General features: G+C 37.9%; 1 protein-coding gene across 7 annotated transcripts in view; it reads right to left on the bottom strand.

Annotated features, from left to right (window-relative positions):
- Positions 1-6,915: 6,915 nt before the first annotated feature.
- LOC107218343 (rho guanine nucleotide exchange factor 17) overlaps positions 6,916-23,159 on the bottom strand; it is a 48,297-nt gene continuing 32,053 nt past the window's right edge. For 3 of the 7 annotated variants that reach the window (XM_015656184.2, XM_015656180.2, XM_046744840.1), the window contains exons 9-24: positions 21,012-21,089; positions 16,929-17,006; positions 16,621-16,725; positions 16,003-16,119; positions 15,576-15,862; positions 15,228-15,365; positions 15,060-15,154; positions 14,377-14,599; positions 14,206-14,297; positions 13,434-13,701; positions 13,136-13,243; positions 12,800-13,039; positions 11,837-11,904; positions 10,782-11,108; positions 10,135-10,308; positions 6,916-9,761 (exon numbers count right to left, since the gene is read on the bottom strand). In XM_015656184.2, coding sequence (XP_015511670.1) covers positions 9,499-9,761; positions 10,135-10,308; positions 10,782-11,108; positions 11,837-11,904; positions 12,800-13,039; positions 13,136-13,243; positions 13,434-13,701; positions 14,206-14,297; positions 14,377-14,599; positions 15,060-15,154; positions 15,228-15,365; positions 15,576-15,862; positions 16,003-16,119; positions 16,621-16,725; positions 16,929-17,006; positions 21,012-21,089 — 2,661 coding nt within the window. In that variant the 3' untranslated portion in view covers positions 6,916-9,498. The remainder of the gene's footprint in view (positions 9,762-10,134; positions 10,309-10,781; positions 11,109-11,836; positions 11,905-12,799; positions 13,040-13,135; positions 13,244-13,433; positions 13,702-14,205; positions 14,298-14,376; positions 14,600-15,059; positions 15,155-15,227; positions 15,366-15,575; positions 15,863-16,002; positions 16,120-16,620; positions 16,726-16,928; positions 17,007-21,011; positions 21,090-23,159) is intronic. The other 4 variants (XM_015656182.2, XM_015656185.2, XM_015656183.2 and 1 more) reach the window with 3 other exon arrangements.

The raw sequence follows: 23,159 nt of genomic DNA, 5'->3' as shown, positions 1-23,159 counted from the left end.
GAGGAGAGGAAATTGCCGAGAGAACAAAGCGAGCCAAGAGCATGGTGGAAACCACCAGGAATTCAATGTGCAAATGCGCTTTCCTGTAGGTACTGTAATTTCTTGCATACTACACCTACGTGTCTATTGCACTTGAGTTAACGGAGCTCGGTATGAGCGCGCGGTCAATGGATGGCGGTAGGTGAGTGTGTAAAAAAGAAAGAAAGGAAAAAATGAAATGAAAAGGGGAAGACAGAAGAGACGAAGTGAGCGAGGAATTGAACAGGGAATACGGCGTGCGTGGAATGGAAGGAAAGGCATCTGTCACGTGGGCAGATTGACTCCGGGGGCCGAGGGAACTTTGCGTAGGCCTCTTGTGAAATAAGGTTGCTTGCAACAATGTTCCTCCTCCTCCTCGTCTATTTCTGATCTGCTGCGTCTTCCCAGACACCATAATCATCCGAGTTACGAATATTTCGGCCCGTTGATGAGGAAGTTTAACTTTTACTGCTTCTAAGTGCTGGTTGATTTACCGAAGAGTATTTTTACCCCCTCCATTCCCTAATTAATACTTGTTTGTCATCCGCGCAGACGATGACGACGATCAGCTCGTAATTTGTCGGAGCTTACGGAAAAAAAAGCGTGGGTTCTGAAAACGGATATTCGTCATTCTGGTTTCGTCATTCACGAATCTCTCATTTTTGGGCATTTCAGCACGCTGCTAGTGTTCCTAAGCCATCATCTTCTCCAAACTTCCTCCCAGTTCCTCAAGAAGAATCATAAGTCACGTCGTCCAGTGGTCCTGGAAATGTACTTGAATTTCGCTCGGTCTTCAAAAGTCCTGAAAACTGTCCTCCAATTTTTCTTGTGTCCTAAAGAGATTCTATTCTTAATGTCCTCGACTAACCTGTTAAATATCCTTGAAATGTCCTTGAATTTGTTACGGATTTTCTACCGAACACCATGCAAGTGTACACCTCTTCTTACTTCTTACGCTACGGCTTATCTCTACGTCACCCACACGATTCGTTCGATCCTGAACACCGGCTCCCTGAAAAAAAATAACAGATACGTCAGAAAATAGGTGCTGCAGGGTATCGAGTAAGGTGACGACGACGGTACGCGTAAACCTATACCTAATGTCAACTTTCCCTGTGCTGTAAAATAATTCCTGGGCAATATATCATCCGTAATATCGCGAGTGTCCGCGGGCAGGCGAAATTTAATGGATGCCTATTGCCTCTGAGCGCACCTTAGTTAATGTCCGTTGCAGGGTAGAGTATCACTTATGTATGTTAACGTAAGCGATTTCCACTACCATAGTACCAATTCGTCGGGTTGTCAACGATCTGGAAACCATGTTGCGGTAAATAAAGTTCGCAGATAACGAAGGAGCGAGAGGTGATGAAATGTCAAAAACTGATCAAGCACCGATGCAACGGCTGACTTGGCGCATGTCGAGACCATATTGCGTCGTTCGTTTTCAACTCTATTTCCATTTTTCGTCAATACCTCAATATGGGAGCACAAGCGTGTCGTTTTGATCGGTTTCTCCTTTTGGAAATCGGTCTAATCGATTCGGACAACCGAGGTGACGTTAGAAAGCTTTCTATCGGGGTTACTTGATACCTAATTCTTGTGCGTCTCGTATTTTCTTCCTCAACGTCTGTGCCGCATGTGCTCATCGACGCACATCCTGGATCCGTGTGAAGAACTCTCGGATCGTTTGATCTGGATAACGTCTCCGTGTGTAATGTCTCTTTAGGTTGTATACACGCTTAATACCCACGTGTATTATAGACATTCTGTATCCTGCCACGAGTTTTTGATTCTCCCGTTGTACCCTTCGTGCGTTACGCAATCTCGTGTGGAGGCTGGTGTAACGTCGCGCTTTCCGGAACAACGGCACATGTGACGGTGGTCCCTTATCCTTGCTCGATTACGATCTTGAAAAATAAGCCACGCTTGCGACACGCCTTCTCGGTTCGGTGCTCCTACGCGACACACTGGCGACGATTATCTCCGCTGTCTTAAATTCACCGAAAAATTATGTGGTACCTCACTTGGGGGTCAGAGGGCGTCGCAGCGGTCTCGGGATTGAACTAAAATTTACCGAAATCGGAAGTTTATTTTTCAGGAATACTGGAACCGTGACGAAACCTCGACGTCTTCTTTGTTCAGAGAACCGAAAACTACTGTGCACATTAGGGTGGTCTTTGTTTAGGGTATTGACGAATTTTACTTCTGCCTCATCCCTCAAATCAACTTCAAATAATTCAAAAACAATCGCCTCATTTTTTTCAGATTCTTATCTCAACTCCAAGATAGTCCGCTTCGAGATCGAAATTTCTTATGAAAATCACATGGAAAAAACTTTTATTCTCAGTATTATACTTTATTGTAAGAGTAATAATGCGAGGTTATAGTGGGCTACTATCTGAAAAAAAAATTCACATCATCAAATCAGCCGGTTTAAACGAATCGCACTTCCTCTAAATAAAAAAAAGATCAGATTTCGAGATTGTGCAATTCGTCTAGATTGGCCGGTATGATGATGTGTATTTTTATTTTTTTTTTTTCAGATATTAGGCACCAATGCCCACTAAAACCTCGCAGTTACAGATTTTTAGCAACGTTATTACTCTTACAATAAAATACGTATTGAAAATAAAAGTTTCTCCCACGTTTTATTTCCATAAGAAACTTCGATCACGAATCGGACTATCTTAGAGTTTAGGTAAAAATCTGAAAAAATCAGGCAATTGCTTTTTACTAATTTGAAGTTGATTTCGAGGGTCGGGGCAGTAAAAATTCTTCGACACCGGAAATAAGGACCACCCTAGTCCAGATATAAAGATCGATTCGTCGGTCTTCTTGATACTTCGACACATTCAAAGGGCGGCGTGGGTTTATCTATAAATTCCGTATGCCTGATACTAAACCTGTGACACGTGATATGAAGAACTTGCATCCCGCGTGTGTGTGCGTGCGTCTATGTGTGCGGTATGCGCGTAGTATTTCGTAAGAGGTTCCGCTTTATGTAGTAATAATAATTCCTGTTGCACACTCGCCGGTTGGTCGCCTCCTCGTCTCTCGTTTCGAATGCCGCGTTTTACATCATAACTCCTAACGAGGAATATTTGGGTGGTCCGATTCCGGCGATGCTCGACCGCTTCTGCATCCCCCTCAACTTGGCCCATCACCTTAATTATTAATACTATAATTCCAGATTTTATCGGGAAGCTAAATTCCACCTTGAACGTCAAGGAGGCTCCACTCGGAAACACGAGCCCCGCTTAACCAGCCACGGCTGATGATTTCATTCGAGAAATTAATTTATAGCCTATTCGTTTACCTTTTTTCTCTCCCCCGTCAATTTCGGTTGTCAATGTATAATTAACCGACACGGTAAAATGAAGACGTTACTTATTATCGGTCTTATTTTTAATTATCTCGATTCCAAAGGGTCTCCCCTGTAAGTAACAAATATTGTCGTAAGGTTTCTCTTTTCATGTGAAAACTTGAGGAGGGGTGGGAGGAAAAAAAACCCCCCGAGAGAAAACAACGATCAACTTGATAATCGCGGTTATTGTAATTGCCCTGGATATGGAAGAATTGAGTAATTTATAACGAGCGGGATGTGAGAGGGAAACAGAGAGAGGGAGAGGGAAAGAAAAAGGGTTACGTAGCTGTGGGGATTAATAGCCTTTCGGCCGGAGTGGAGGAGTGGTAGAAACAGTTTCCCACACTTTGTTATCTCGCAATGTGCGCGATACAAACTCGTATAACAAGGGTCACCGACTGCTGCAGTTTAGACTTTGCAGTTAGCGGATGTCGAGTCATAAGTCATGGAGAAGCTCGGTTTGCCGGCTGTCGGTTTCGTCGATAAGAGTTATAAATAGAAAACAAAGACTATCGAAAACACCTCGTAGAAATCACAATCGAACAAAGTTCCTTACAGGACGAATCGGGTTCGATTATACGGAAATAAATTCTACAGGGAAAATATTCTACAGACTCGTTTCTACGGAATATTTTCCTACAGAAAGGAATTCCAGATTCACATCACAAACAAGCCTCCACGAATTATTCTACAGAATGTTATTCTACGGATTGTGTTTGACACAACGGAAATTCGGAGCAATCATCTAACCGTATAAAAATCGTACGGTTTGATTTAATTTAATTTGATTTAATTCAATCTAATTTAATGTAGATTGTTTGCTTTGAATTTGGGTGTTTTTAAACTATAAAACTCTTCTATAAAACAATACTACTGTAAAATAATTCACGCAGGTTTATTTCCGATGTGAATCTCGAATTATTTTACGTAGGAAAATATTCCGTAGAACATATTCCGTGCGAAATTTGCTCTGTAGAAATGATTTCTGTGGAATCGATCCTCCTCCTACAAGGGATGAATGATTATGTCAAAAAACGGAGATAAAAATGACCGTGGATAAAAATTTTGTACAGTTATAGCTGCTTTACGTTCCTAAACTAATTTCGTTTTTCATCGTGATAAAAAAATACGCCTATCTTAGGTACGAAATGAAAATATAATTTACCATACAGCTGCACAAGCAGAAAATCAATTAGTATTATTTTTAAGGACCGGATTAATTCGTAAATATTTTTTGTTCAAATCATTTTCATTCCTTATTAGGCTTTCTGCATAAAGTGGGATTTTTCGATCCAGAAATTGCAATTCTTTTTGCCATGCTTTGGGTTTTTAAGTCGGCATTATATGTGCATGTATTATTTTGTAATTTTTACTACACATTCATCCGAGTCATAATTATTTTTGATTATATTGTCACTCGTATACTATTAAATGACATTGGTCTTTCAATAACTTATCCATAATTGCTTGCACAGCGTTTCTTATCCTAATTCCAACGATATTTAAGCCTCGTCATTGTCGCAAACGGAATTTTCTCAGTGAAAAAACGTCTGTAACACGATATTATAAACAATATACACTGCGTGCAGAGTATCTGATTCACACGACACGGGTCATCCGCGTATCATGTACATTGTGCAGTATACATACATATACACACATATATATATATATATACTCGCCTGATCGCCAATCCGCCCAGCATCCAAGCAGCTTCGCAATATCTACGCGTATGTATTCAACGATTGTCCTGGGAATAAGATGACGTCATTCAAGCGATCTTCGTCATGCGTCTCGAGACATAATTATACATTTATATGTATGTATCGTGTTGCACACTATTGAAAAATACGTTATTATCGCACATAGTTAAAAGTTACGCGCAGCGCTGAATCTCGTTGTCGATGATTCAGCGTCTTCGATTTGAGCGATTTTTTCAATGTCTGAGAAGTTTTCGATCGGTAAGAAAAAAAAAATCAAACACCGCAATTTAGCCCTCAACGATTTAGGTCAATTTAATTGTTGCTGCTTGTGATTTTTTTCGTCTTACGATTAAAACTGTTACGAAAAAATCGAAGAATGAACGAAAATTGAACCGATTTTATTTGCTATGAGAAAGTATTTTCATAGTACAGTCTTTATTCGTCACGTATACAACAGACGCGATAACGCAATACCTATTGAAAATTTTTCTACACGCGGCTCGGTTTCTTTTTCAATTGAAAAGAGGTTGAAGACCTCGAACATATGTGCTTGTAATATTATATCAACAAGCCTCGCGATATTATACACACGTACATACTGTATTAACAGCTCGATTGGCAACTCTATCGGCACTATTGCAGACACGGAGAGAAAGTGTAACGGGCCTTTAGAATTCCGTATGTAACATTATCCGACGATCAACGTTCTTGAACTTGAACTGTTAAGTCACCGTTCATTTCCTATAAAACTGCATCGCGATGCGAATTGTTGAGAAGTCGCTGAAACTCGAGTTTCTCAAATAATTCTGTTTATAGCGTCCCTGGATATCCGGGATATCACGTTATTCTGTGTTTATGTGTGTATAAATTATCCATAAAAATTAGCGTCGCATTTTCTCGCAAGAAACTATCCGTGTTATAATATTAAAGCCGTTTTTATCCCGCATGAGAAACTCAAACTTTTTATCTCAGCTGATGTAATTCTGTTGAAACACCGCACTGTTTGAAAGAGACTAAAAGAAAAAATAAAATAAATGTCAGCCTCTTCGATCACGTTTTACGAATATATGTTCTTTTTTTAAATTTATTTATTGATTGATTTTTTTTTCAATTATCACCGCCGTATATATTTTTCTACGTCAATTGTTCAATTGCGTGAAGAAAAACGAAGCGAAATTTAACCCAGAAATGACGCTGATTTCATTTTTCAACCATCAACATTTCACATTATTTTACAATTACATAGTCCTTTTTCAGTAAACAATTAATAATTTTCACTGGAAATGTATTTGAAATAAAAGTTTTTCTTTTTTTCTCGGAGTCATTTTTTTGCCAGTGTTTTTCATAAATAGTATGCGAAATGTTATCGCACTTTTTTACCGACTGAAAATTATTTACGGCCACCCGGTAAGTGCCAATCATCGTTCTCTCTGCTGATAATACGTTCTTAGATCAATGGGCATCGTTAATGTAGAAATCTACGATACCGGTAAATGATCTATGTATGATTATGCAACGAATAAAGGGATCTGAGAAGTGATTTAACACCAAAAATTTATCTCTTTATCAACTGATCAATTTTAGGAGATCCGCATTTCCGAAACACGGTCTTGAAAAATTTTTTGCACGCTCGAATTCCGTTTTTCGAGATCTCGCGAATGCAATTCTTTTGAATTTTCGAATCGATTGATTTTGAATTTTTTTTTTTGTTTTGGTTCTCTCTCGCCGTCAGCAAAATACACGTATTTCCGTCTAGCTTCGGACAATTCCAAGTTTATCCACGTTTATCCAAAACTCGTTGATCAAATCAATTACAATGAAAAATACAGATTTCGCGACTACTTTTGAACCAGCATCATCGGATTCAATCGAATTTTGTACTGCATTTATTTCTTTACTCGAACGTCGTACAGGTGTTAGTAAGGTAGTACATGTATATAATTCGGACAATTTCATCTATAAATACTTTTTATGGCATACACGATCATACAAGCAATAATAGTAACCATTTTAATAATCCAACCATACGATTATACGTTTTCGATAGACAAAATATATTATATGTACATATAATACGGGTGTGTTGATTTATTTCTCAATAACTAGATATGGAATTGGATTTTTGAATATAAGACCTCTACACAATCTTATACACTTGATTTTCTTCGCTTTATTTATTTATCGATTATTCTTTATGGGCTTACGTCGCATTCATCAACATTTGTTATCTCGTCTTGCTTTTTTCCAAAATTTTCGCCAAATTTTATTACAATTATAGACATAAAATTGATTCGCTAAAACTTTGAGCTGCTTTATCGCGCTTGGCTCGTTTCTTTTCGATTTTTTGATTTACAATCTCTTTTCTCCTATCAGTTCTTTTTTTTTCTTTTGTTTTTTTTTTTTTTGTTAATTTAATTCACTTTCGCAAAACACACTGAACCGTAAATTTGATTACAAAAAAATTCTCTTTTTCTTCAACCGAACGCTTAGTTTATTTTATATACGGATTGCCTTTCGTAGGATAAAAAAAGTTTAAAGCAACAAAAATTGATCAATCAAACGGAATTTTCAGTTTCTTCAGGCGCTGTGGGTGAAACGGAAATCGGAAAAAAAAATTTTTTTTTTTTTTTTCGAACAGTGAGACAACTTTTATATTGTATTATGCACTCTATAGGTATATACCAATATATACCAATGAAATTGTATTACAATAATTTAATAATCAGTCGTTAAACTCTTGCAGCCGACTCGATCGGATCTCAATATCTAATATATACGTAAGTAATAATATCCTATCAAGATGGCGTTATACAAAATAAAATCTGAGCAATGCAGGGTGTACAAATAATAAGTGTTAATCGTATATTATATATTTTATTTTCCTTTCCTTCCTTGTTAACTGATTAATTTTTCATTTATAAAATTTTTTTCAAACACCATAAACATGTATAAATATATACATATGTATATATTTATTTATGTGTGATTTAATGAATAAATTAAAAATTTGGCACCTGACATGTTTTTTTCATTCCTCTTCACCATTCTCTTTCTTTCTAACCGCGTACGCGAAAAATCGAAGCAGTATAATTATAATAATATGTCTCTCTATGTTCGTGTGTAAGAAAATAAATTCTGCACGATTATTTGATTCTCCGTACATCTTACGAGTGTGTGTATATTTTGTATAATAGTGTTGACGCAAGTTACACTTAGGTAATAATAATAGGTGTACTTACACGCGTCCACGTATTTATCTATTCATTTATTTGTCCGTTCGTTTATTCATTGATTTGTTCAAAAAACCATTTTTAGGCCTACGTTTCAAATAGACTTATTGACAGATAATACGTATGCGTGAGTGTGCGTATGCGTATAGGTCTACTGACGTATTCATATGCGAATTCTTCGATTATAGGTTTCTCATCTGTTATTACACCCTCTCCTCGCAGCATGCTATATATATATATATATATATATTCTATACGAATACATATATTTATACGTAGTGTATATATAATTGCGTATCGGATACGCCGACTACTCTCAGGTAACTCAGGCTCTTGTAGATAAGCTCGACATACCGTTTATTTACGTAAACGCTCTATATGTGTATATATATATATATATATATATAAATAAATTTTTTTCCACGTTGTTCGTTTTTATTTGTTCTTTCGGTTGCTTCAAATTTAAAAACGTGACCGTTGAGATGTCAAATGGGGGGAAACGAAAGAATCGTACTTTAGAAATTTGATCGATCGATCGATCGATACTTATGTTCATATAATATTCGCCGATGTGGACGCGGTTGGAAAATAAAATATTAATAAAAAAAATCAAACGTATGCAATGGATCCCAGATCGCTTGACGACGTATAATTGTTTCCTTCTCATATAATTGTACACGATCTATAATATATATGTATATATATTGTTTTCTGATATTCGCCGCTTCGGTGTACATGTACAACAATAAGTATCGAAATCTTGATTGACAGCAAAAATATTATTTTTGTTTCTCTCTTTTTTTTTAGATTTATTTATTTATTTATTTATTTATTTTTTTTCAATCTCCATCCTGCATCTTTCATCTGTGATTCTGGTAATTCAGAATACTTAACTTTCAACAATATTTCCTCGCTCGAATCTCCCGTCGCAAAATTCCCTCGTGCTCTTGATCCTCGCAGTATTCGTTTCGCCAGTGACTGAAACTCCTCGATATCCGGACACTTTGACCGTTTCTTCTTCAGCTGATCGGGACAAAATTCGGGAAGTGTCGATTCACTCGAATAGGTCCACGTCTCATCTCTAACCTCCTTTTTTCTTTCCCTTCCGTCTCTCATTACCTCAGCTCGTTCATCCGAAGTTATCACCTACTGGCCAGTTCAGTGGCCGTTTACAATATTTCGATCATACTTTCCATAAAAGTAAATGATTCGTTGAGTCCTCGCGGCCGGCCTGAAGCTCCGCCGAAGCTTGGGGCCCTCTGAAGTCTTCGTAACCATCGCCTCCCGATATGACCAACAATTTTCCCAGGTTTATGTTGGTCTGTTGGACCTTCGACGACTTCAACGAGTACCTGTCCATTTTTGGCCGGGGATCAGGTTTCACTGGTGACGTTGTTTCGACACATGTCAAAAATCTCACGTGTCCCGTGTGTCCGTGGGGAATTCCTAGACGGAAATAACAGTCATTCACCGTTCCAGAGGCGGACAAGTTAATAAGTAGACAGCTGGATGGTTGGATCTTATTTGTGTCCGTGACATTGTTGGACAATATTGCGGTATGCGAAATGAAAATAGTATGGAAAGTCACGATATTCAATCGCAAGCATATAAGAACATAGATGGATGGATGGATGGATGGATGGATATAATGGTAGACAGATGTATAGCTTATTGGTGTACATGGAGATATTGGATAATATAATTACGGTGCAATTAAAAGATAGGGAAACAGCGTGAGAAGAGCATAAAAAAGCACAAATCGGTTTCTCCTGGTTTCATTCTCATTTGTTGATTGTTTTATTTATTTTTCTTTACGAACCTGTAACCGTAGGTGGCTGCGACATCCTCTGGGTCGAAGACTTGATGTGGGGAATCGGAACCGTAAGAAGGACCCCTGCACTCGTTCCAATCCATAGCAACTCGTTGCAGGCCAAAAGTGCCGTAACTCTTAAACAGGCCGCTTTGTGCTGTCTTATAATGTCATCGCAACCTGCAACGAGTTTATATGTTTTCGTTAAAATAAACTTCGCTTTGATGTATCGTCGCACAAGAACTTTAAAAAAAATTTTTTTTTTTTCTTGAACAATACTATCGACGAAAGAATTGAAAGCATGGTTTTTGACTTGGTAAAATTTTTTTCCACGCTTCGCCAACAGTTGGACAACTTTCACCAGGCACCAATATTCAAATTCCTTCAAAAGTTTAAAATTTCAAGATCACGGGGGAAAAATCGTTCGTCGGATTAATCCTTAACCTCGTATAAAATCGTGTTTCAATTTTATCAGAAAAAGTAAGCAATCCTAAAAAAAAAAAAAAAAAAAAAAAAACGGTGCGACGAACTCAAGAACTACCGAGTCAACTAACTCCGCTAAGGTAAAACGATACCAGGATGAAGAGAGAAAAAAAAAAATAAAAAAAATTACATTCACCCGGAATTTCCGGCTACAAATTTGATTTGACACTTACTGGCAAGCATCTTTGTCACCGCAGGTGCGATGTTGATGTCTGTCAGGCACTCGTAAGTACCGGCATGGAAAAGCCTCAGGACGGCGCTGTTGTGAATGGAAATCCATACTCCGGGACCACCGTAGCTTGCCATGCAGGAAACGGGTCGACTTGTGTCGTTGCTGGCTGCGAAGGTGTGCTCGATGTCCAGGGGATGGGTGTTGAGGATTTTTATCGTGTTGTGACACCCGCACCACAGCTTGCCTGCCACTGGAAGCATCTTCGTGACCGGTGAGGCGACAGTTCCGACCGAAATCGTTGTCGGATCGCTGGTTATCCATCCGCCTACTGAGGAAATACGAGGTCGATTAACCCTTTCGGTCGCGCCGTTCTGTTTTTTTTTTTTTTTTGTTTTAGTACGATTTTTTTTTCAACTGCAAATTGCGGAAGTGCAATTATTATACGTTTCCTGTGTATTTTACGACGCCGAAAGCGAATTAGATGTTACCAAAATTTAATAAAACTAAGAACAACCGCTAAAATTTGGTGCAAACAGGGTGAATTATCAACATTGTTTCAGACGATCTACTTTTGAATGAGATTTATGTGAACATTTATTTTGAAACAGTTTTTATTATTTGTGTGCATCCATATAGAGGATGGAAAACTACCCCTGTGCAATGAATTTTGTGAATGTAATGGCCATTCTGAGATCTCAGTTTGTCAACCAATGAATTCCAATCGTTTTTAGTATTGGTTTATCGTCAAATTTCTCCGCTAACGAATTATATTCACAAAAATACGTTGTTTTTCTTTTTTTGCATGGTTTTACTTATAACAATTTTAAACAATCATGGATTCATAAAAAATTCTAATCGTTACAAGATTTGAGTATTTTTTTATTAACTGAAAATGCAAAAATCGTCAGGATTTTGTAAAGAATGTAATAAAGATGACAGCAAAAAAGAAGAAAAAAACAAAGGGCGCTACTATAGTGGCTTCTGTGGGTGAACGTGTTGAATTGAACAGTGCCAAAACTAGTGAGGTCGGTTAAAATTGCGTTTATAATTACTTACGATGGTCTCTCGAGTAGACAGTGATGTCTCCGTTTGCCAGTGACACGAAAACTTTGTTATCTAAATATCTGCGGAAGAGAAAAACAGTGCTCAGTACATAACCGTCGACATCTTACAGGGTTTCGACAGTTCCAGGCTATTTTCTGGCCAAATTCGATTTGGAAATGACGTGATTTGTGTCCAACAAAGGATACTGCAAAAATTTTACTGTTGAAATTGGACGGCGTGAACTTCGATAGATTAGTTCATTTTCGAAATCAATTCGTATATCGAGCATCCGATGATGTTGGATCGAGCGGTTAATCTCTCGTCGATTTGACGTACACCATGATTTCAGGGATTTCGAATGATTTCAAAAGATATTAGGGCATTCGAAAGGATTCAAAAGATTACAACAGATTTCATGGGATTTTAATAGATTTTTTGAAAGAAAAATTTTTGGGATTTCGAAGGATTTCAAGAAAGTTTCAACGATTACTGAAGATTTCACAATATTTCATATGTTTCAAAGGATTTCAAAAATTTGAAATATTTCAAAGGGTTTCAAAAGATTTTAGAAGATTTCAAAGGATTACACATGATTTCAGAACATCTCAAAGATTCAAGAGTCTTCGCAAGATTTTAAGATTACAAGGATTTCAATGGATATCAAAGGAATTCAAAAAATTTCAGGGATTTCAAAGTGTTTCAAAACATTGCAAAAGACTTCGTGGGATTTCAAAGGATTTTTACATAGGAAATTTTCATAGATTTCAAACGATTTCTGAAAATTTCAAAAGATTACACAAGATTTCCGGAAAATTGTGCATCAAATTTTTGTTTAAAAAAAACGAGTTTAACCGCTCGCGTTTGATTGACATCAAACGATGTAAAATCGACAAGGAAGTCACAGCCTATGGAAGTGAATGCGAAAATCCTAACAGCGAAAGAGACGAAGCACTCTAGAACGGATTTCTTACTTACATAATACAGTGCACGCTGCTGCCGTGCTGGATCTTGACTTTATTTTTCTTTATCCTAATATTGTCGCTGCAGTTGTAGACGTGGATGCAGCCGTCCTCGGTTCCCAGCCACATCGTGGGCTGGTTAAGATCCTCCTCCATGCCAACCCCTTCCAAACTCGACACGTCACCACCCATCGAAGAACTCCCGGCATCCGCGCATGGAATGTCATCAGAATCGGAGTCATCGGAACTTGAACTACTGCGAAAAGCGCGAACGTGATTCAAGGATTTAAAAATTTCGAAGATGATAAATTTCCAATTACCGAATGATTGTTGGCGCGAAGCTTGTTCTTACCTGTCCAATTGAATGTTTCCACCCGTTGCATCTGCGTCTTGAACTGAAATACTTATGCCGCTTTTACCGCTGACGAATGGATTGTTCTTCGGTACGCAGAGGTTCGATCTGTTGGATGTAAATCATTAAGACACCGTAAATTGTTTTATCGATAAAAGTCCCAGAGGTACCTAAAATTACACGCGACTTTTCGACCTTCCCAGAGACTGAACTACGCAGCTACACAAGTCCCAATCCCGCGAATGAACTCGACTCTCAACATCGATAAACCAGATTTAAAATATGGAAATCGACTCACCCCTGAGTGCAGGCAGGAATACCGGCGACGCAGAGGATTCTCGCGTTACAAACCCCGTTGCACGAGGTGACTTGGGGTGGTTCCGGCGTCAGGCTTAAGACGCATACTTGACCAACGTATCCGTCGCTGTTGCAGACCCAGACGTCCCGGGGTCCTTGACCATTGGCCAGTGTCGGAGCTGCGCAAGTGAACTGAAGACCAGCGCGAGTTTTTCTGATAGGTAACGGGCCAACGAACTCTGGACAAGGTCTTCTGTCCGCCGATAGAGCTGTCGACGTGTGAATGACGTTAGCGTTACGAATGAAAAGCTTGGTGGCGAAATTTCAAGTGAAGAAGTCAAACTTTCGAGAAACAACTAAATTTCGAATGGCTGAAAGCCCGACGACTCAAAGTTCCGGAATGCATGATTCCGAAAATTCAAGTTACGACAGGGAAAAGTTCCGGAAAGTAAACTTTCGATGGTGCAAAATTCGGAGAAAAGTATCGGAAATCCAAAGCAAAGAAAGATCATACTGGTGAAATGTCAGCAAGCCAGAAATTCACTGAACTGAAAATGTTGGATCATTCTGAATTTCGATGTTTCAGATTTTAAAACTTTTTCATTCTCGCACTTTAGGAACTTGGAACGTCGGGTTTCGGACCATTCGAAACTTTGAGGCTCCGTCAAAGTGTGACTTCTTTACTTCGAGTTATGCCAGCTTGAAAAATCTGAATTCGCCGCTTTCGAAACTCGAAAAATTTTCTCTCGAATTTTTTCCCCATTTATACTCACCCAGTTTCTGTTTCGCTTCGTTGAAACTCTCCTCCCAGCTCGCCCGCTTGTCCGGCTTGGTGAACATCACCGATATATTCTCGATCCCAGCTCTGCGGAGAGGAAGAAATTATTTTAGAAAATCTACGGTAAACAAAGATCGGACTCTTTTATTCTGGCGTTCAGACTCACTGTGTGTTCAGAGTCAGCTCCAGGCAAGCCAGTTGCGAATGAGCTGCGTTCCTCTCGGCCAGTTGTCGTTGAGTCTGACTCAGAAGGTCCGTTATCACTTCCTCCAATTGCTGCTTCGCGCCGTGCAAATTAGCCGCCAATTCCGTCAACTGAGTCAAAGTCGAGCAATCCTCCCTTAAGTGATCAACTTCCCTCGCCATTCTCCGGAGATTTTCGTCTTTCGCTGTGCGTTGGGATGCAGATTTTAATCAAACTTTTGTTACACATATTATACCGGGACAACCTCTTGAAACTTGAAAATCAACCGCGCATGCGCGAGTTTTGTCGGCTGTTCGCGCAGGCTGGCCAACCCGAGTTTCAGCTGTCAAACTGTTTCTGCCGGCGATGTAGTTGATACAAATTTTCGAGGTTAGAATCTCAAATAATTGAGGCAGCGACTCGGAAAGGTTTCGGAAGCATTTGTTATCCGGTCGGAATTTAATGCTTACGCTCTTTGAAAATTCAAACGTACACATTTTGCGTTGGTTGGCTCTCCTGCATCGCAGACAAGAATATCGCTGCCGGAAGAATTGGCCGGCCAATGAGAGTTAATTATTTGGCGCATGCGCGGTTGATTTTCAAGTTTCAAGAAATTGTCCCGGTACGTATATATTACAAATTTGTATTTTGAAAAAAGTAATTACCTTTCATCACCTCGAGATCGTCGAGCGCTATCCTCATCAGCATTTTGTACTTATTCGCCTCGAGTAGACCGACCAAACTATTCGGACAGGAACTCCTGTGACGGTTAAATTAGCGCGGTTAAACAACAAGATGGTTAAAATTTTTTCAAAAAATCTTAAAAAACTTACGTCGAGGGTTTTCTAATCGTGCCGCTCCGTCGCTTTATGCTCGTTATCACCAACAAGTCCGAAAATAAAAAAAGGGCTCTCTCTTTTCTCGTTCCCTGATTCGACGCTATCGTCACTAAATCGTGTCGAATAAATGCTCTGCGAAATAAATTTGCAATTACTGGTTTTTCGTATTAAAATAACAGTACGAGCAAAATAATATGAAGCTAAACATTCTCCACTTCGTTTCATCCATTTTAATGAATAATCCTTTTCACAAAATCGTTTTTCCTTCGATCCATCGACTCGTGGATGCTGGACAGTAAAAAATGGAGAGAAAAAGATGCGAAATCGTTGCAGGAATCTGACCTGTCGTTCGTAACGATCCCTGCGAGTCCTTCGACGAGAGCTTGGACCTCTCTAAGAGTCGTCTGCTGCTGTTCCCACTCGAGGGATTCCCTCTCGGTGCAATTTATCTTGACGACTAATTCGTGAACCTCTTTTTGAGCGGCGGTCAGCAGCTCGTGATCGGGATGATTTTGGTCAGTGTGCTTGAGCAACCTCTGAATGAGCAATTCGTATCGCGGAATTTTTTGCACCGGTTTAATGAGCAGTTGATCCAGACCGAGTTTGCCCTTGTGCTCTCTTTCCATCGTCTGCGAAATTAGACGAGATTATTTGAAACGTTCGTGTAAACATTCGATCAGTGTCAATTAAACGGCGTGTATTTTTTTTTTTCCTCAGTCTTGCGAATTCGCAACGTAAAAAATCAAAAAACTAAGCGTAGCATATTTACCTCGAGAAATCTTGCGAATGCTGGTTTCGCTTGGCACGTTGACTTTATTGCCTTTTCCGCTGATTTCCAATTGTCTAAAAAAAGCGTATACGTCTCTAAGACGTCGGGCTTTGTGAACTGCAGAAGAAAATTTATTCCTTTGTTTTCGTTTGTTTCGCTGTTTTTCCTCGCATGTCATTTAAATGTATGCAATATATATGTACGAACATTCTTTGTTCAATTTTTCTCTACACACATATATAAACTATCGAATTTTACGAGTCAAGTATTATTTGCACGGTAAAAATCGTCTATAGATTATCTGTTCTTTGACTTCGACCATACACTGTGAAAAAAACTTTTCAACTTATAGATTAGTGAATATTCTTGGTTTATCGTTTTTTCTATTTGTTTTTTTTTTTTTTCTTTCCGCTTTCAGCCATCATTTTTACGGAAGCAATGCAATTTTTTTGACAAAAATTTGTGGCAACGTTGTGCCGGAAGTTTGCGGGTGAAAAGAAAAAAAAAATAAATAAATAAAAAAAAAAAAAGAAACTTTCAACAGTGCGACAATTGAACGAATGATATTTTCACGCGAATTATAAACGGATCTTTTCAATTGGCTTGTAGAAATATTACCACGTCTAGAAACACGTCGCCTATAGTCTGTCGCAGTTCCCATGATTCCAATCGTTTCCTTAACTCTTCGAGAAATATTTCATGGTGACTCAGTATCGCCGGAATCTGAATGAGAATTGAATTTGTAAAAATTAGTCAATGTCGCAACAGTCGATTTCCTGTGATTGGATATTTTTTGCGAAAAGAGTTGCGAGTTCCAAAAAAAAAAAAAAAAAAGAAAAAAAAAGGGGGGTACTCTCTTGAAGTTATGAGAACAAACAAATGCAACAAATGGGAGAAATTCGTCGCTTCCATCCCGTGTAATTTACCTGGTAAAATATTTCGTCAACAGTGGCAGAATCGACGAGGCCGCTATTCTCGGGGCTCTTCAGAGGCTGGAGATATTTCTGAAAATTAACATCTTTTTACGTGAGTCACGGTGGGTTGAAAATATTTCTATGGTAATAATACGGGGAAGAACAAAAATATGAAGTAAAGAAAGAACGTATAAAAAAAAAAAAAAAAAAACAGCAACAACAAACGATTCACTTGCCAATTAAAACAAGCAAACGATCTCGCGCGTTGATTGTAACTAAAACTTGTATGACACGTGTATAGTTAATTCCCTCCGAAGGTTTATACGGTATATCCCAATTTTCTTTAATTCGCGTCGTAGCAATAACTTTGTTATACAAGGCGGATTTCGAGCGCAAAATGATGCGCAAAGTATAGGCTGGAAAAACAAATCACTAGTACGGCATCGTGATGTGTTCCAAATACCAAACGAAGTATGCAACGTGGAGTGAAAATCATCTAAATATATGTATATATATATATATATATATATATATATATATATATATCTTAAGACCTGCTATTGCAATATTCTCAATTATATCGAGAACTCGGAGTAGAACCAAGTAGTGAATTTTTTTTCTGTCAGGTAACCTTTATTAGTTTTTTTTTTTGTTGCTCTTCATTTCATGCACAACCGATTTGTCAATTGCCAAAATTTTTCGCCTCTTTGACAGGGACTCGATCTTTTATTATTATATGTGTATATTTTTTTTTTTTTTTCAATACTTGCTTTATTATTTTCCCACTTTAATAAATCAGACTTTTAACGACGACGATAATTTTTAACGATTGTGGACAGTCGCAAGTTTAGCTCCTGAAACTGTCGTCGGAGATGTTTCATCCCTGATAATTATCCCGCCCCCTCCACCCCCCCCCCGTAATCGAGCAATCAACGAGCGAATTCCTCGAGCCGAATAAATCCCGCGAATAAGACGCGAGTCTCGTTATTCCTTGCCGTGGAAAAACGTTTCGTTGAATAAAATTGAGTGAATTATTTTTTTTCACTCTGTAGCTTTGAATTTACAAAATTCCTCCGCTAATTAACGCGTGTTTACTCGACTCGGAGCGGTTATTCAGCGTGCGTGAGACCTCGTTTCAAATATGAATTCAAAATTTAGTATAGTATTTAGTTGTCTCGCGTGTCAAATGTTACTGGCTTAATGCCAGCTTATAAACCAGCGGCGTAGCTTATATTATACGCGTCTGAAATTCACAATAGGGAAGTTTCGTGGGGGAAAAAAATTATTTATACATATATATATGAAATCAAAAAACTACACACAAGAATCCGTGAAATTTCCCTAATAATACCTGCGTTAATCAAAATAACAATTCGTACGTTAATTTTTCTTTTCCTCACCTTTTTATTGCGGTCTTTGAAATATCGTCGAGTAAAAAGAAACTCGCGAAAAAATTTTCACGCTCAGAGAGTTTGAGGTGAAACGCGACGTTCGCCAAAGGAATGAGAGCGATATTCGCTTCTCGAGATCGTCGTTAAAACTCGCGACTTGCCGAAATCTCGAGAAATGCAGATTATTTAGTCCCGACTGCACTTCCGCTGCGTATTACGCTGGTTTGAATGAAGTTATTCGGAAAATATATCCCGCTGATCGTACGCACGTTTCTCTCTCTCTCTCTCTCTCTCTCTCTCTCTCTCCTTCCATCTCATACCGTTATTTGCATGCATCGGCGTATCCAAGATTACGTATTTATTTTCCCACGACTCGCGAATCTCGGTCGGATCGGCGCCGCTGATATTACTTGGAATACGAACGTTACTCGTGGCGGCGGCCGATCTGCATCCTGTCTTTCGCCTCGTATTGATTTTTCAATATACGATCCGCCTCCGCGATTAAAATTTTTCCCACTCATATTTGCCTGTTAATGTGAAATTTGCTAAAATTTTTTTAACATATATTTTTTGATTCGAATCAACGCGAATCGACGCAAGATCGTGCATTGAATACCAAAAGTGTATCGTTAGTTTAATTCTGAGGAAGCTCTTTCTACTAATCATGCAAATATGAATTTTCAATTTTTCTTACAACGTTTCATTTTTCATACGTCAGGATACCACTATTTCAATTCGATTCTAGTCGATCAGTTTCAGCTAAGCGTTATGCAAACTGATGTTCCGATTTTTTAAATCCATCGGGGCGAGGTTGAAATTCCGAGTTTGAAAAGTTCACAAAGCGGCTTATTCCGAATTATTTGCTGGCGAAACTTGAAGTAAAGAAATAAAACTTTCAAGAAACAACAAAGTTTCGAATGGTCGAAAAGCCGACGACTCATTTCCGATATGTAAGATTACGAAAATTCGAGTTTCGATAAAGTAAAATTCGGAAAGTTAAAATATACTCACAAAACATAGTAAACGAGTGGGTCTAAATAATGAGAAAAATCAAAAATCAGAATGACAAGGATTACGAACGTAAAAAGATCAGAAATCAGAGACAAAGAAAAGTCAGAGTGATGAAATTTCACCGAGCCAGAAATTTACGGAACTGAAAATCTTGGATCATTCGGAATTTCGATGTTTCCGATTTTGTAATTTTCCCATTTTTGCACTCTCAAATTCGGTATTTCAACCCCGCTCCAATCCATCCATACTATTAACGAACAAATGACTATACCATAAATTCGATCAGGTACATTAATTCTTTTGATAATGTTTCAAGCCGAATATCAACAATAAAAATGTTCCCGCATGGCGTCGCGGTTAAATTTTCCACAAACAATCTCCCGAGGCATCGGAATTCTCTGAAAAGTTTCACGAGAATGCAAACAACTCGAGCAACCGACACTCGAGGAGACATAATTTCGTCTGCATCCTTCGAGTCGCGACGGGATAATCCAAACTGGGATTTATGGGAATGCGTCGAATTGAATTCGAGACACTCGGCGCAAGTTTGTCGCAAAGTGGAAAATCGGTTGGCGTTCTAGAATTAACCCTTTCAAACAGTCCGATAATTCATATTTCCTAACTCCTCTTTTTTCAGCAATGCGAGTAGACATCGTACACTGAATTTATAATAAGTCTCCGCAAACGATCACACATATGGAAAATTAATGGCAGCATCAGCAGCAGCGGCACCGAGTTGCCAAATATTCTTTGAAGATTTGAACCAATTTATCGTTTACAATATAACGCGTATATATAATATTATACTCGGCGTGCATAAACGCGGGAAAATTTCAACAGCAATGTAGTGAAATCCATCTTGCGCGTACTCAATGGTTGTTAAATTTATTGTTTATAATATCGCGTATCAGAGAGAGAGAGAGAGAGAGACTCGGTCTGTAAACAGACTCAACTTTCCCTTAAATTCTATCGTATATAGATTATTTTCGGCTTTATTCGGTTGTTTATAATTTTACCGGGCGTATAATTGGGTGCTTTTGAATCAAGTCATTGTCGAATCGAATGAAAATCATTTCAAACTTGTTGATGTTTTTTTTTTTTTTTTTTTTTTTTTTTTCTTACACGATAACGTTCCCTTTTTCTCATATTTTCATCTCGTCTGATTTTATTACGTTGAAAATTAACTCGCGATATTTTCATCCTCGCGCCAAAATTACCTTTTTTATTTTATCATCCTGTACTTATTCGGTCGAATGACTTTACGAACTGCGTAGAGAAAAAGAAAAAGACAAAGAATAGAAAAAAAAAAACTGTATCCACGCACATTTCTAATCGTAATTCTTGCCTTAATTTTATCCAACGCAAAAATCGTGTCCTCGGGTGGAAGAAACGTAATAATATCGTAAAACGCGAAATGATTCGCTTCCAATTTTCCATGCCAACAGTTATCGCGGTTGTTAATAAATTATCAAAAATACGCGCTAAGCTTCATCGAGCGTGAACCGCGTTGCGTTAATTTTTATTTCTCTTAAACCGGAGCCAAGATAATCGCTTTTCTATAAATACGCGACGTAAAAGAAAAAAAGAAAAAAGATTTTCACACACAACGATGAAAAAACGACGACAGAATGAAAAATCATTGACAATCTTTCATTCGCCGACAATCGGAGAGATGTTAAATTTGTCAGCTTACGTTGACTAGGATCTGAAGAGCCTCGACGTAGGATCTTTCCGTATCGTAAAGTTCGACAACTACGTGGGTTCTGGTATCCTGAAACAGATAATTACGAAAATCTCTTATAGAATATTAAGAATGCATAACGTGTGGAATTGGATTGTTAAAAAACATAATTTTAAAATTTTTTTTACATATTATTCCTACTCTATCGGCGAATTGAAGAAAATAAATCGTCGCATGTACAATCGGTTTAAAAAAATATTACGTTTTCATTTTTCACCCATTACTCGCGCTTTTCTTGCAAATTTAAACAAAAACAAAAATTAAAACATCAAAAGAATCAGGGTGTTTGGGAAAAAAATAATTTGGAGGGTGACACGGCGGAAGATCGTAAATTATTATTATTATAATTATTGTTGAAACAATCCAATGTACGTAGATCGGAGATTTAAACTCGTTGCTATAAAATTTGGAGAATTTCTTGCCTGTCAGTTATAAAGCCGGATATATTTTCCCCGCGTATGGTAGATTCTCCGAAAGCGTATCGCATCTATATTAATATTGATCGAAACCTCGGCCAAATATAGCCATTCTCCGTGCCTACGCTTCGAATCCCAAGTCCGTAGGAGGTCGTTCTAAATAAGCAACGTTGCTGCGCATAAATTGATCGGTTTACCTCTCACACTCTAGTAACATTTATCCGCGTAATAATTGTCACATTCACGCTCATGGGATTCATTTTTTGATAAGAACTATAATGTGTAAAACAATCTTAACGCCACGTACGATTAGAATTACTTGAAAATTGGAAAAACGTAAGTTTGAGAATCAAGCAAATTGAAACTATCACAACCTACAATTTTACACACTTGTCGGAATTTTCGAAAATTAGGTTTCAATCGCCTGAAACTTCGTAACTCTTATCTGAGTCCAAAAAAATAATCCAACGCGACTCGATCTAATCGGCAAAAATCAATCGGTTAATCGATTGTTTCGGATTTGTTTGAAACGGTGCGTTTGAAATCAAAATTTTTTACATTTCAATACTCAGTCTTGATAGCGGAAAATTTTTTTGATACTTTACAATTTCGTTCAAAATATTTTTCAATTTCGAGTAAATATATTCATCTATCTTTCGCTTGTTAATATCAAGCAAGTACTTAGTAAGTAAAACGATGATAATAATTGATACGCTGATCGCGTAAATTGATATCGCATCGCGTCGTTCACAGGAGTAAAAAACAAATACGTATTGCGAGGAAAAATAATCAAGTTTGAAAAAATAAAACGATCAATCGAAAATCGATTATTTTTCGTCATTCTTAGTACATGTATTAATAATAATTGTTACGCGTCGGAACTAAAGGAAATGAAGAAAATAAAAAATATAAACAATGATAACAATAAGTGAAATTAAAGGAAAGGACCGTAAGAATCGTTCGGAATCGAAGGTAGCCAGAAATTGGAAATTAATTAAATATGTATATTACGTATACGCGTATACAAAATTCATGCAGCATTCAACAAGACGCGGAAGCCGCGCGAGCTGCGATTTATCCTTGAATTTCTATAACGGTGTTGAATTTATTATACCAAGTGGTGTTTGATGCCGATGGTAAATTTAGAACGTTGACCGTAGTAAAAGTTGGCATTTATCATCAGGGTATGATCATGATCGTGATGAGCATTCGTGCGAAGCCGGCTTATGACATTTATACGAGTACACGTGTATTTATTGTTATATTATACACATATATATACACCCATAATCATCCGGCATAAACGAATCGTCTTTTCGAATTGAGTTTTATCAAATTATGTACATCACAGCCTTGACTAGGCTCGATACTCGATTTTATTTATATCACTCGCAGACATTGTAATATTCCAAATAATATATGCGACGTGTCAATTTGAATTGAATCAGTTTTGCCAAGAGGATCGCTTTGCAGAATTTACGAAAACGCGAATAGTAAGGAAAACCGACGAGCCGCGTCGTTTCTGCCTTTTTTTTTCAAAATTCTTCTTCACATCCGTTTTTTACTCAATCTCTTTAACGTAGAAATCAAATTTTTATCTGCACCATTCTTTAATCGGTTTCTTTTGGTTTTTTATTATTATATTAGTACGTTTATCAGAAAAATCAACTAATTCTAACCTTTG

This window comes from Neodiprion lecontei, chromosome 7 (genome assembly GCF_021901455.1).
Source record: "Neodiprion lecontei isolate iyNeoLeco1 chromosome 7, iyNeoLeco1.1, whole genome shotgun sequence".
Lineage (NCBI taxonomy): Eukaryota > Metazoa > Arthropoda > Insecta > Hymenoptera > Diprionidae > Neodiprion > Neodiprion lecontei.
The sequence above is the reverse complement of the archived record's forward strand: the minus strand, read 5'-3'. Positions and strand labels throughout refer to the sequence as shown.